Source organism: Sebastes fasciatus, chromosome 12, assembly GCF_043250625.1.
Source record: "Sebastes fasciatus isolate fSebFas1 chromosome 12, fSebFas1.pri, whole genome shotgun sequence".
NCBI classification, from domain to species: domain Eukaryota; kingdom Metazoa; phylum Chordata; class Actinopteri; order Perciformes; family Sebastidae; genus Sebastes; species Sebastes fasciatus.
The window spans coordinates 27,333,495-27,347,817 of NC_133806.1; the positions used below are offsets into that span (position 1 = coordinate 27,333,495).

Here is a 14,323-nt window from a genome sequence, read left to right on the forward strand (position 1 = left end):
CAAAAGCTCAATTTAAACACTTTTGACTATTTAAAAAAGTTGTTCCCAAAGATAATATTACATACATGTAGACAGCACACACACCAATGACAGTTCAGTCGTTCATGTGCAATATCAACATTTCATATGTGCAATAGCAGCCATTTATCAGTCTATTTTATATCTTGTTTTCTACTGTTTACTTACCTAATATATCTTTATTGTTTACTTGCTTATTTATTAGATCTTGTTTTGTTTCTTTACTGATGCATCTTGTTGTTTGCACCGGTGAAAATGGTTTCTATGGGTACTCCCGAGTCTCCCCTTTACAGACATGCCCACTTTATGATAAGCACATGCAGTTTGGGGCAAGTCATAGTCAAGTTGTTTGGTCTATAAAATGTCAGAAAATGGTGAAAAATGTTGATCAGTGACGTCCCCAAAAGTCTTGTTTTGTCCACAACTCAAAGATATTCAGTTTACTGTCATAGAGGAGTAAAGAAACCAGAAAATATTCACATTTAGGGAAAGCTGGAATCAGTGAATCTTGACTTGTTCTTCTTTAAAGATTCCTCAAACCGATTAATCAGTTATCAGAATATGTGGCGATTCATTTAAAAGCTGACAATTAATCTTTGCAGCTGTAAATGTAGTTCCTCAGTTCCAGCGTGATCGTAGTGAAAGAGTGTTTTTGGGGTGATCCTCGTAAGTTTGTGCGGTGGCAGTCAGTCCCACTTTCCCTCCCCTACACTGTAATCTCATGTGTTAACATCAGACTTGGCCACTTTCCATCTGTCATACCGAACGCCTCCCATTTCAGTCAACCACAGAAACCTCCCCACGCTTTCTTGACAGGTGGGTAGATTGAACTCAGCATGAAAATGACAAGCACAATTCTGCCTTGGTTGCTTTGAACACACACATCATCATTCCCCTCTTTTTCTTCTTCTTCTTCTTCTTCTTCTTCTTCTTCTTCTTCTTCTTCTTCTTCTTCTTCTTCTTCTTCTTCTTCTTCTTCTTCTTCTCCTTCTCCCCCCCCTCTCTCTGCTGTCCCTGCTCTCCTCCCACGGTGGGGCCTATTTTGAACCTGGAAATCCCACATACCAGAAGGACTGTGTGGTCCTGCTGCATTGTATGTGTCACAAATAGACACGCGCACACATGCACGAGAAGGAATACAAACTTCCACCCACATGCCCCCATGCTGCCCACCAATACACATCAACACACTCCCTGTTCAGTTCTGACTTCTCCATGCGGAGCTCCTCAGCCCGGAGGAAGCCGCTCGCCACTCCCCCAGTACCCGAGCAGCTTGACATTTTGGTTATCCAAACACCGGGGGCCGGACTCTGTTGTTTTTATATTTCTTTCTTTGTTTGCTTTCAATTGATGTCGATAACCATCCGCTCAGTGGGCCGTCGCAGGAAGGGTCCTTCTTCCTTCCTTTCCAGGGAATCTTAGTGTCCGAGCAGAGGCCACCGAGTGCCTGTACATTCCCCAGTCCTTGTGCTTAGCCAAGATAGCGCCGGGTACGAGCTATTCTGGAGGTGCCAATCAAAAATAAGGGCTGAAAGGGAAGCAGGAAGCTGTATGAACGGGGATAATGGATGAATATATACTTTAAAGTACAGAGGGATTGTCTTCTGGGTAGGGCTGTCAATCGATTAAAATAGTTAATCGTGATTAAACACACATTTTGAATCTGTTCAAAATGTATCTTAAAGGGAGATTTGTCAAGTATTTAATACTCTTATCAACATGGGAGTGGACAAATATGCTGCTTTATGCAAATGTATGTATATATTTATTATTGGAAATAAATTAACAACACAAAACAATGACAAATATTGTCCTCGCCAAAATTTGCCATAAGTTTGGAGCATTATTTAGCCTCCTTTGCGACAAGCCAGTATGACACGGTTGGTACCAATGGATTCCTTAGGCTTTCTACTGAGTTCTATTCTAGTTGAGCCAGCTACAACCTAACAATCGATCAAGTTGCATTGATGCGTTAAAGAAATGAGTGGTGCTAAAACGAAGTTGGGTTAACACGTTATTATCGCGTTAACTTTTACTTTGACGTACTTATAGGAGGTTCATTATGTGTATTATTGAAGATGCAGAAGAATTCAGCAGTTTGAGAGAGAGAGCTCTTCTCACTGTGTGAAATAGTTTGTGTGTGTGGGCACTGTCCAGTCCCGCAAAGCCCCGAGTCATGTGTTTACACTGACTTTATTAGGCTTCAGTGTGTAGAAGAGGAGAGGAGAGAAGAGGTCACCCACTTTAACCTCACTGAAGTGCCTCCCTTTGATTTTCTTACCATATTAGTCGTCTTCTCTCGACTCGCTTCGCTGACTCTAGGGTCAAAGAGAAGAAGGATGGATGGAGGCGGAGGTGGCAGAGAGAGAGAGAGAGGGAACCGGAGAAAGTCAAGGAAGGGAGATAAAGACGGGAGGATTATGGGAGAGAGGTGGATTAAGAGGGAGTTGTCGAGGTGGGAGGATAACTTTCAGGAGCAGAGGGAGAGAGCTGAGCCGCCTGCTGTGGCAGTTATGTAGCCCCGCGCTGCCTCTTGCCAGTTGTCTCGCCTCATTTCAGTGACAGGATCAGCCCCGAAGGAAGGAAGGATTCTTATTTCCACAGAGATGTTTTCATTGCATTGCTCCAGTTATCTATTTTAGACAGAAGAACCTTAGCTTCACACAGGGATCACGCTCTCTAAATGTGGACACCATCACTCAATAAATGATAATAAATGAACACATGAATAACTCAATCGATTAAAATATTTAATCCTACATTTTTTTATCTGTTCAAAATTTACCTTAAAGGGAGATTTGTCAAATATTTAAAACTCAAATCAACATTGGAGTGGGCAAATATGCTACTTTATGCAAATGTATGTATATATTTATTATTGGAAATCAATTAACAACACAAAACAATGACAAATATTGTCCAGAAACCCTCACAGGTACTGCATTTAGCATTAAAAATATGCTCAAATCATAACATGGCAAACTGCAGCCCAACAGGCAACAACAGCTGTCAGTGAGTCAGTGTGCTGACTTGACTATGACTTGCCCCAAACTGCATGTGATTATCATAAAGTGGGCATGTCTGTAAAGGGGAGACTCGTGGGTACCCATAGAACCCATTTACATTCACATATCTGGAGGTCGGAGGTCAAGGGACTTAGGTTCAGGCAACCAAACCACTAAGTAAGGTTTAGGAAAAGCATCACGGTTGGGCTTAAAATAAGTACGTATACTAAGTAAAATACGTACGGAAACAACGTAGCATCAGTACGGAAAACATGTCACAAACGTCAATAAAACATGTGACAAACATGTGTCAATAACATAATTTACAAAACAAAACACCGGTGTCCTGGTGCGGCTGCCCACCCGCCCGCTTTGAGCAGTCTTTCACGCTTTTTATTCTACATCACTAACTCTTACCGTAGCACATTTACGGGGATGCATTTACAGTGCAGTCATTACAAACTACATGGCGTACAAATGACATGCGGAAATCAAGAAAGGCGTCTTATTGCATGCTAAATGCCTTGCGCATTATTACATTGGAGTTAGTTGAAAGCGTAGTTTGTCTCATACAGACACTAAAGGGTCGCCTCGGTACGTCACCATCCGACGCCGAGGTCCACTGACCAAGCATTGGTGCTTAGAAGAAGAAGAAGAAAAAGAAAGGCACTTTATTAATCACAGAGGGGAAGTAAAATTGTTTCACTCTGTTATATACAGGACACACACACACAGGACATATATACATGCACTGCCGTGGTGCCCTTGAGCAAGGCACCAAACCCGCACCTCGGCAGTGCCCAAGAGGCAAACTGGCATCTCTCCAGCGACCAGTTCACACTTAGTACTTGGTCAATGCAGGGATTTGAACCAGCGACCCTCCGGTTCCCAATTCAAGTCCCTATGGGCTGAGCTACTGCCGCCCCAAACGAGTGACGAGTTGGGAGTGAGAACGGGTTGGTTAATTAGGGTGTCTGAGCCCCCCCGTATTTAGCACATTGAAACAGCCCCACATCTGTCATCATTATTGTAATTAAAATATTACTAAATCCTGATTGACACCGTATCCCAACCGAGCCTTGCCCATTTTAAACCACTGAGAAGAGCACATACATAAAACACAAATACAGAAATCGCTTGTGAAAAATTAACAGACAACAGAATAGTTGGGACGCCATCACTCACAGTAAGAAGCTGATTGAGAAAATTGGTTTGCAGGCCCTTTGAGTGACACTGACCTATAGTGCGCCTGCCTGGTGTGCAGATTTTTCACTTTTTTTTCCATTCACATTTGAGCCGTTTGGAGCGGTCTTTCCTGTATACGGGTGATAAACTGCAGTCAAGTTTCCTGTCTGTCCTCCCGTCCACTGTGAGCTCACATCCTCAGTGGACTTCCAAACCACCGAGGATGTGAGGAGAGGGGAGCGAAGAGAGGGGGACGAGGTGCTCTGTTTGCTTTTATATGACAGGGAGTTTACATGCTGATGAGCACAATTTACATAAGTTTGCAGTGGAATTTACATTTGATGATACATAATGATGAGAGGATTGATACCACTCTAATGGCTGTATGTTAAATGTTGTGTTTATGCTAAGCTAATGCCGGGTACACACATGAGAATCAAGCCGATTTTGGGCCCGATTTCCCGACAATCGTCAGCAAAGCCCTGATGTTTTTGATGGTTCTAAAGATTAGTTTTCCAGATATTGCTGTGGTGTGAGGTATGTTCAGATGGAGCTCATAAATGGAGGATCAACTTGTTGATTTGAGGCAACAACGCAAGTGTTTATTTAACGTGTCTCCATGACTTCATCCATCCATCCTTTGTGAATTTTCAGTACGAAGTAGCGTACTTGCCAACCTTGAGACCTTTAAAAAAAGGGAGGATTTCAAAACCAACCACGACGCGACAACAGCAGCACTGAGCTCTGAAACACGTTATTTCCAGTGGCTTGCTTTTCGCTGAATCGAGCAAATTCCAAGTTTGTGGCGAGCGCAGCTTAAACATGAGCTCAAACTGAGCTGTGTCACGAGCATAGACTGCTCTCTTCCACCGGGAAACAACAATTGGTGTAGCTCTATTGTCGTCCGGATGGAAACAGTAGGGATTATACACGCTGTTCAGTTCCAGAAACAGGTTGAGATAACGAAAAGGGAAAAAAGTGTGAAAATTTGCCATCAATCGGGAGAAATACGGGAGAATTGTGACCCCGGGAGGAAACCGGGTAAGGGCGATGAAGGGTTGGCAACTATGCAAAGTAGTGCAAAAGCTAACATCGCTAATACTTCCTGCCCATCGTCCGCCATGTTTGTTTACACTAAAGTCACGTTTTGAACTCGACATATTTTGTGAGATTTCCGTTTTTTTAGTGGGGACTCTTGTTCATGAATGAATCCGTTAGTGTGTGGTGTGCTGTTTTGGCCAGATCGTTGCTCTCCACACATTATAGGAACAAAACTGTTAAATTCATCATAACATGTCATTATGTGTGGGCTTTCTCACGTTTTCAACATCTGTTAGGATATGGAAAAATCTTTTGTGTGAGCCAGCCATCAGCTAACCATCTCCTGGCTTCTTTTATTTACCATACAGACATGAGTTTGGTGTCATTCTTCTCATCTTACTCTTGGCAAGAAAGCAAATTTCCCAAAATCTCGAACTTTGCATTTAAATGACAAATGAATGGGTTCATATTACCTCCTGTCATGTGATAAAATTCCAACAAGTCCTCCATATTGTGAATGGTACGCTGTTTATATCATTCAAAATCATTTTTGGCAGTTTTTTTTAGAAAGAAAAATAGCTACAAAATATAAACCCTAACAAAGACCCTTTACATTTTTGCCACATTCATAATTCTCTTTGTCATTTCAGAAAACTTTATTATTATTTACTGGAGCATGTTGCATTTTAATCTTAATGTAGACACTTTTTCTGGTGCTATAAAGTGAAACCATAGGTATTTATCAAGGCTATTCATTGGTGTGACAGCCAGACGGAAGCAGGCCACAGTAGCACGATTTCCCTCCTGCACTAACAGGAACACAAAGAAATCTCACATTTCAAATACGGCCCCTTCAGGAGCCATCGAGAGCATGCTTAATGACAGTCCACGCTTTTCCTCCTCCGCTTTCCTGTGACTCGCTGAGGTCACTTGTGTTTTCATACTATAATTCCTACACATGGACTATGGCAGCAGGAAAAAGTGCAGCCGCAATAAAAGAGAGAGTCAAAGCGCTTCAGCAGCTGGAACAATGACCCACATACCACCACGGACCTTCATGCACAGTAACCCTTTAACTTTCCGCACCAGCACAATCTGCTGGATCTTCAAAGTAAAAGCTGCAGCCTGTAACTAGCTGAGATCAACAGCGCTGTTATTTTATCGTAAATCCAGAAATGGGGACATTTAGCATACTTACTGGTGTTTTCCTTTTGTCTAGGGTTTACCCTTTGAACCGTTTGATGCTAAATGAATGTCCCCTGTTCTCAGTCATAACTCAGTCAAATCGAAACATTACACAGTTACTTGAACTTTTCTTAGAATGATAGAAGTTTGTCATAGAAAAAGCCAGGTATTTATATCCCTAAACTAGGGCTGTCAAAGTTAATGTGATAATAACACAATAATAACGCGTTAATACAAATTCGTTTTAACACCACTAATTTCTTTAATGCATTAAAGTTAGAATGGAGATGCTGGTATCATATGAAACTAAAAAAACCTAAGGAATCCATTGGTAGCAACCATGTCATACTAGCTTGTCATGAAGGAGGTTAAATAACGCTCCAAACCTGCGCCAAATTTTGGCGAGGAAAAACTGTCATGGCCATTTTCAAAGGGGTCCCTTGACCTCTGACCTCAAGATATGTGAATGAAAAAAGGTTCTATGGGTACCCACGAGTCTCCCCTTTACAGACATGCCCACTTTATGATAATTACATGCAGTTTTGAACAAGTCATGATCTGTTAGGCTTGAGTTTTCCATGTTATGATTTGAGCATATTGTTTTATGCTACATGCAGTACCTGTGAGGGTTTCTGGATGATATTTGTCATTGTTTTGTGTTGTTATTGATTTCCAATAATAAATATATACATACATTTGCATATAGCAGCATATTTGCCCACTCCCATGTTGATAAGAGTATTAAATACTTGACAAATCTCCCTATAAGGTGCATTTAGAACATAAAATAAAGGGTGAGAAAGAGTGAAAACCAAGCAAACATAGCCTGGGTTCAAACAGAGTTAAACAGAGTTAATCTTTTACCAGCAAGAACTGACAGACAATCAACAGCTGACGGTAAATGTGTTCTTAATGTGTAATCAGTATTGCACAACAGTACAATAAAGATGAATGAACACCATAAAAGAATTGGTGTAACTCTAGCCGTCCCTCATTCAGATCCATTCAGTCTCTGCTGCTCTAAATCAGCAGCTTTTATTTGTCTCGGAGGTTGTGTGTGGGTGTTAGCGCTCTGTTATTTCACCGCTCTCTGTCCTGCCCCAAAACTATGATGGTATGTGTCTTGAAAGTATATTAACTGTGCTTAATGCACACAAACACACACATCCTCCACCCGTATAAACACACACTGCAGCGGTCTTAAAGGAGAATGTGTATAGAGTTTGAAGACACGAAGGAGGGTGATGAGAATCCATGCGAGCCAAACCTCCTGTGGTCGGGTTTCACAGGTCAGCTCTGCAGACGTGCAGCCATGTCAGTTGATTTAGCGATAGCACAGACTGCGGTTGTTTGCAGTTGTTTTGTCTATGTCTTGGATTTCAGACGTGTGAGGGCTGTTGTTGTTGGTGGTGAAGTGGTTTTTCAGACATCTGTCAAGGAGTCTGTTAAGTATGTGTGTGAGTATGTACTTTATACCTGCATCTCTGTTATCTGAACTGTTTAATAGAACAGTTTGACACTGATGATAATAACTAATGCCGGGTTTCCTCCAAAAGTTCCCGGGACTTTTAAATATTTGAATATTCAAAGATTATGGATTTTTCAATGAGGGAGTTTTACTACTTTTTTTGTTGAAAAACCATATCAGGTACACGTTAATATTAAAATCTGAGTTTTTTTATTATTATTATTTCTTAAAACATGTCTGGCCACCAAGCAATCAAGATGCTGATATTAGATGTGTTCAGTAGAGCATTGCAACCCACATTTCAGGCCCATTGCAATATAAATAGCCTGTGGATTAATTAAGAAAACTTAATTAAAAATCACCTTGACATTTGTAATAAAGCTGAAATCAAGTTCTACAACATAACAGGTTGCACAAGGCCCAGACTGTCGCCAGTTAAATGCCACCAGCTTAAAGTAACTAAGAGGAACTTTCTTTTTGTGTTGATTTTGGCCGTCCCTGTGGACAAAAGCGGTAGTGTTTCTGAGCACCAGAGTCCCTTTAGAAAACCTCTCATTTTACTGCAGCAGGGTGTGACAGTCTGCCCCGCTCAGTCCTGGTTCTGGTTCCCCCATGACCTCCCTTACCTCCACCTGGGCCTCCAGCCTCCACTAACGTGGTGTCGGTGTTGGCTCTCAGCGGGGACCGGCGGAGCAGCGAGGCGAAGCTCTGTTCCTGGCCGGAGGAAGAGCCGCTGCTGCCGGGCTCGGAGCTCTCCACCTCCCGCCGGAGCTCCGAATGCAGGTCGAATGCGGCAGCGAAGCCGGATCCCGGTCTGTCCACGGCAGGCTGGTCACTGCTTGAGTCTGAGCTGAAGAAGTTTCTGGTGAACCAGCTTGATTTCGTCTGATTTCGCCGGAATCAGACCCGTTGGTACTGATGACGCATTAGGAATAACTATATAGAAATAGCCAAACTTCTCGCTGATGGTCTCGTTTGGTTATGCAGCTCATACAGAGGCATGGGTATTACATTGAGACAAGATATGGAGGACTGATCTGCTACATAGACATTTTATAGAGAGTAAAGCTACAGATAAAAAGTTGAAATGATGACATGAGAGGAGTGTTACTGATATGATGGATAAGAGAGAAACAGTTACAGTACGCAGCAATGTGCTGGTAAACTGTTTAGTGACCTGTAGTTGTTTTGAAAGCTACCAAATCACAGAGGGTTCTAGTATTGTAGTATCTAGTGCTGTAGTAGATACTCATTTATTTTAGAAAATCGACCGTGAGCACATTTCACTTTGTCAGAAAGACCAAAGAAAAAATGAAACTATGAATTATTGCATTGCAGCTAGCAGACCAGATGCAACCTTGGGCGTCGACAGGACTTGAGCCAGACCGAGTCGCTGCTGTTCATTTCAAACACAAGTGTAGGAAAAAGCTGATATAATGTACATGGTACAGAGCCGGAAGGAATTCAGCGTTCTGCTCAGCCGAGCCGAACCAGGGCAGACGCTTGGCGACACGGAGGCTTAAACTCAGACCTCCCAGCTGGAGGAGGGTTCCCTTCTGCACCACAACACCTGTATACTATACACAGAGATCCCCACCCACCCCGTAAGCCAGCCTTATTTCAACGCATGGAGAAACCTTCTTTTCTAGACACAAAAAAGCATATTTAAGCTCTGCAACCTTCAGACTTAACTGGGTTTCGTACACTGCCTCGCCTATAGGCCATCAGTCAGGGGGCTTGGAGTCAGAGAGGCAGGTCTGAACAGGTCACAGAGCAGAGGGAGATCACAGAGGCGTAGGCGGCTCAAGTCATGCTCGGGAGAATGACAGGGGTGAGATTGTAGTGATTACACTGCCAGCCCAGGCAGCATGCGACCTGTACTGTACCGCATGCAATACCGTCCAATCAGCCACGGTGATGATATCAAACTATGTAACTGTATCTCAGAGCAAATTATTCCTTTAACCCCTTAACACGCAGACGGCCCGGCTAGCTTGTCGGAAGAACGTTAAATAATGCTACGAAGTTATAAGTACATTTTGGTGAGGAAAAACTGGCATGGCCATTTTCAAAGGGGTCCCTTGACCCCTGACCTCAAGATATGTGAATAAAAATGGGTTCTCTGGATACCCACGAGTCTCCCCTTTACAGACATGCCCACTTTATGATAATCACATGCAGTTTTTTTGCATGAAGTATAAATGTGTTTTTTTCTCCTATACTATATTGATGTATTTTAATATTTCTGTATACTGGGGTCCATAAACAGTCTTGGAATTATATAAATTGGGTAACACTGTAAAGCTGCGAGTCTTGTGGATCCAATGAGCCCAACTGTATTCATGTGTGATGATGTTAGTCCCCATAGGAGCCATTTCATTGTAATGAGATCATTTTTTTAAACATAAAATGACCTGTGGTGACCTCTAGGATAATCACAGCCTCATGAAACTTTACAACCACAAACTAGAGACCTAGAGCATTCAGAGGATGGATGGCTTTCCTAGGTAGATTAACAATAAGGGGGTTTCTGAGTAGTTTCCAGAACACAAGTGCTCGCCATCCAATTGCCGAAAAATGCAATTCTTGCAGAAATCTCCAAATGTCAAAAGTTTTTGATATCAAATCACAGAACGGCTTTTTCTATGGTGTTCCTCAAGGTCTTGGTGTCTTAATGTGATATTTTGGAGGGATTATTGGTCATTTTTATTAATTCACAAGTGGTAAAAAATGGTTAAATGTAGCACTAAATCTGTGTAACAGATGGTATCAACCCAAAAATTGCTGCAACAATTCATGAGACATAAGTGAGCACGGGGATGACCATCACATACTTCTATCACGTTCTAAGCTCTTACGCTTTAACAATATATTTTAATTCATTCATTCATTTATTAATCATTTTTTATTTTTTATTCATGACTAGAAGAACTTGACACACAGTGCTGAAAAAATGCATCTCAAATTAATCTTCAGGTTCCCAGCTTTCAGATGACGTACACCACTTCTATGTGACATCTACTGCTGACTTTTTATCTTCCCCTCTAACAAAAGAGGGCAGAACTGTAAGGGGTTAACTTAGCTATAGCCTCTTAAACATAAAAAGAACATCCAGTAAATGAGAAACAAGGTCAAGTTTATAATTAGCCACGTTAGTCATGTTTTCTGCAAACTTTGTGAATCAGTAATTATCAATTTGACTTCACAGTTGACAGATTTCGAAAGAGATTATTCACCTTTTACTTCCTGAAAATCTACAGCATTCACAACAGGTCAGACAAACACTCCACATCCTGTCTTTGATGCATGAGTGAATTAAAAATAGATGGAACTTGATTCATTGCTTCTTTCAGGAAATCCTTTTTCATAGCCAGTTTTTGAATTCCGTGAGGTTTTGGGTCATGTATCTAAAGTGGTTTGATGTAAGAAATTGCTGTAGCTTGGCACAGGATGCCTATTGATTCAGCTGTGGTTGTCCGTGTTGGTGTTTTAGTGTGGTCGTGGCCTATTTTTGTATGGCTCAATGGTTTCCTTAGGCTCCCCATCCAGCACATTTGAGGTGGTTGATGTAGTCGTCCGCAGTGCAGCCCGGTGGAGGTGTTTCCCTGCATGTGGTTGTCTGTGTTGACAGTTGTTTAGGGTTCAGACCGGTTAACATTCAGGCAGCTGATGCTTTCCTGTGGCTCCAACCTACTGTGTGATGTTACAGTATGGAGTTTACAGCAGGGATGCACCAATCAAACTTGACTTTTTGGTCAAAACTGTTTTATTTTGCAGTGCTGCTGCCAACACTCGAAACACTGGCTTTGCAGATATTTAAAGTAGCCATAGAACTTGTTGGCGTAGCAAGCGGGAAATAGTTCCAAACAGCTCACGTGTTCGTTGTTAGCTCTCTCAGCGATTCGTCTACCACCGTGCTGCTTGATGCATGACCTAGTACAGGGGTCAGCAACCTTTAATATCAAAAGAGCCATTTTAGGCAAAAATAAATAAATAAAAAAATCTGTCTGGAACACATTTGAGCATTGTGATGAAGGTAACACAGTTTATAGTCTAAGTATATAGTATATAAGTCTAATGCAGTGAGGGCCAAAGAGCAAATGTACTACGGAGTATTAGGGTCACATTGAGGGAAAAAACATCTGAGATTTCCAGAATAAAGTCATAACTTTACGAGAAAAAAAGACCTAATATGAGAATAAAGTCCTAACTTTAAGAGAAAAAAAGTAGTAATATTACGAGAATAAAGTCTTAAGATTACGAGAAAATAAGTCGTAACATTACATGAATAAATTCGTAACTTTGCGAGAAAATTAGTCGTAACATTATATGAATAAAGTCATAACTTTACGAGAAAAAAAAGGAAAATAACGCGTAAAATTACTACTTTATAATATTACGACTTCATTCTTGAAATCTCAGATTTATTGTTTTTCCTCAATGTGGCCCTAATACTCCATCGAACCGTCGTACCATAGACCTACAACAATGATAAATAAAAATAAATTCATTTCCATTTTTAAAACTCCACAGGGAGCCACTGGAGAGGGGCTAAAGAGCCGCATGTGGCTCCGGAGCCGCAGGTTGCTGACCCCTGACCTAGTACATGCACGTGTAATCAGACATACACATAGAATTGAATTGAATAGATTGGCCCCACTGTCACCAATGCCCAATCCAGCTTTTTGAGTCAGTGCCAGCCCGATATCTGATATCCATAATTGCCAACCCTCTCGATTTACCCGGGAGACTCCCGTTTTTCATCGCCCTCTCCGGGTTTCCTCCCGGGGTCACAATTTTCTCATATTTCTCCAAATTTATGGCAATTTTTTACACCTTATTTTCCTTTTCATTATCTAAATCTGTTTCTGGCTCTGAACAGTGCGTATAATCTCTACTGTTTCCAACCGGACAACGCTACAGCTGAATCAAAATGTAGTTTCACGGCAGAAGAGAGCATGTCTACGCTCGCAGACACAGGCGCGGTTCAAGCTCATGTTTGAGCTGCGCTCGCCGCTGGGTTCAACGCACATCGCAGCGTGCAGTGCCCAAAGTTGAGCTTTGCTCGGCGTAGCGGAAAGCTGACGTGGCGCGACGCAAGCCACTGGAAAAAAGGGTTTCAGAGCGTTATCGTGTTGTGTCTGAAAGGGGCCTTCAGTAAGTGAGAGACGGAGAGAAATGGAGAGAAGCTGGGCGAAAAAAATAATAAAAAAGTTATCTAGTTATCTAAAAATTAGTTAATGCCAGAGATTCACAGGCCAAGTTCATACTACAGGGGCAAATGATTCAGTTTTCTTTCCTGAGAATTAAAGGTAGAATTAAAAGTTTAACATATTAACATATTTTGTGTGTGTTCTGCAGGTATGCCACCTTTCTACCCAATGAGTCAGCTGTGTAAGTTCTGTGATGAGGAGCTGTCCTCCTGTAGCGGTACGGGGACCTGCATGTCCAACTGCTCCATCACATCCATCTGTTTTGACACCAACGAGGTCTGTGTCTCTATCTGGTAGGTACCCGAGAGCAGAAAACTGCCTTCATCTCTTCAATTTACGAGATAGCTCTTAATGTGTGCAGTTTTAGCCGTTAAGTGTCTGCTCTGTCTGTCTCTTAGGAGGAAGAACGAGACAGTCTTCTCCATCGAAACTCTGTGTCATGACCCGTCCAAGCCGCTCTATGGTGTTATGCTGGAAGACTACAACAGCTCCACCTGTGTGATGAAGGAGAAGAACATAACGAGTGGGATGGCTCACGTCTGCTCCTGTAGCGACGAGGAGTGTAACGACAAACTGTTGTTCACCCCCAGTGAGTACATGATGAAACTAACACCCTTTACTGAGCATTTTGGCATCTTTCAGCTCATTGTTTTGGTTTTGCTGAACTGGGTAAGTCTCACTGCACTCATCAGCTTTGTTTCCAGCCGCAGCAGGCAGCTATTTTCAATGGAAAACACTCTGATAAACCCACTGTACACTATCTGACCAGCATCAAACAGCAGATAAACAAAGTTAGTGACTGTAGCTGGTGGAGCATTTAGCAGCTCAATAGACAAATATTTCCATCGGGAGTTGGTGGAGACAAAAACAGAACTATAAAGAGAACTGACATTAGACCTACATTGTTAGTGTCCAGAAGCACAACTCCAAATAATGCTAATGTTGGTCCGTGTCTGCTGGATCTGTAAATAGGTAATTGCTTGCCAATGCGTGGTCGAAAAAAAAATCAATTAATGCTTCTTTAAAGGGCCAGTGTGTAACATTTAGGGGGATATATTGGCAGGAACGGAATATGATATTAATAAGTATGTTTTCTTTAGTGTATAATCACATGATAATAGGAGTCGTTGTGTTTTCGTTAGCTTAGAATGAGCATGCAGTCTCCTCACCTCACCACTAGATACCTCCAGATCACAGGCGCAGTTTGC

General features: G+C 42.0%; 1 protein-coding gene across 2 annotated transcripts in view; it reads left to right on the plus strand.

The window, feature by feature from the left end:
* The window catches only part of tgfbr2b (transforming growth factor beta receptor 2b), a 233,139-nt gene that overhangs the window by 662 nt on the left and 218,154 nt on the right, over positions 1-14,323 (plus strand). For both annotated transcript variants that reach the window (XR_012596364.1, XM_074654504.1), the window contains exons 2-3: positions 13,264-13,408; positions 13,514-13,704. Coding sequence is in view for 1 of the 2 variants with exons in the window: in XM_074654504.1 (XP_074510605.1) it covers positions 13,264-13,408; positions 13,514-13,704 (336 nt within the window). In the remaining variant the exon portion in view is untranslated. The remainder of the gene's footprint in view (positions 1-13,263; positions 13,409-13,513; positions 13,705-14,323) is intronic.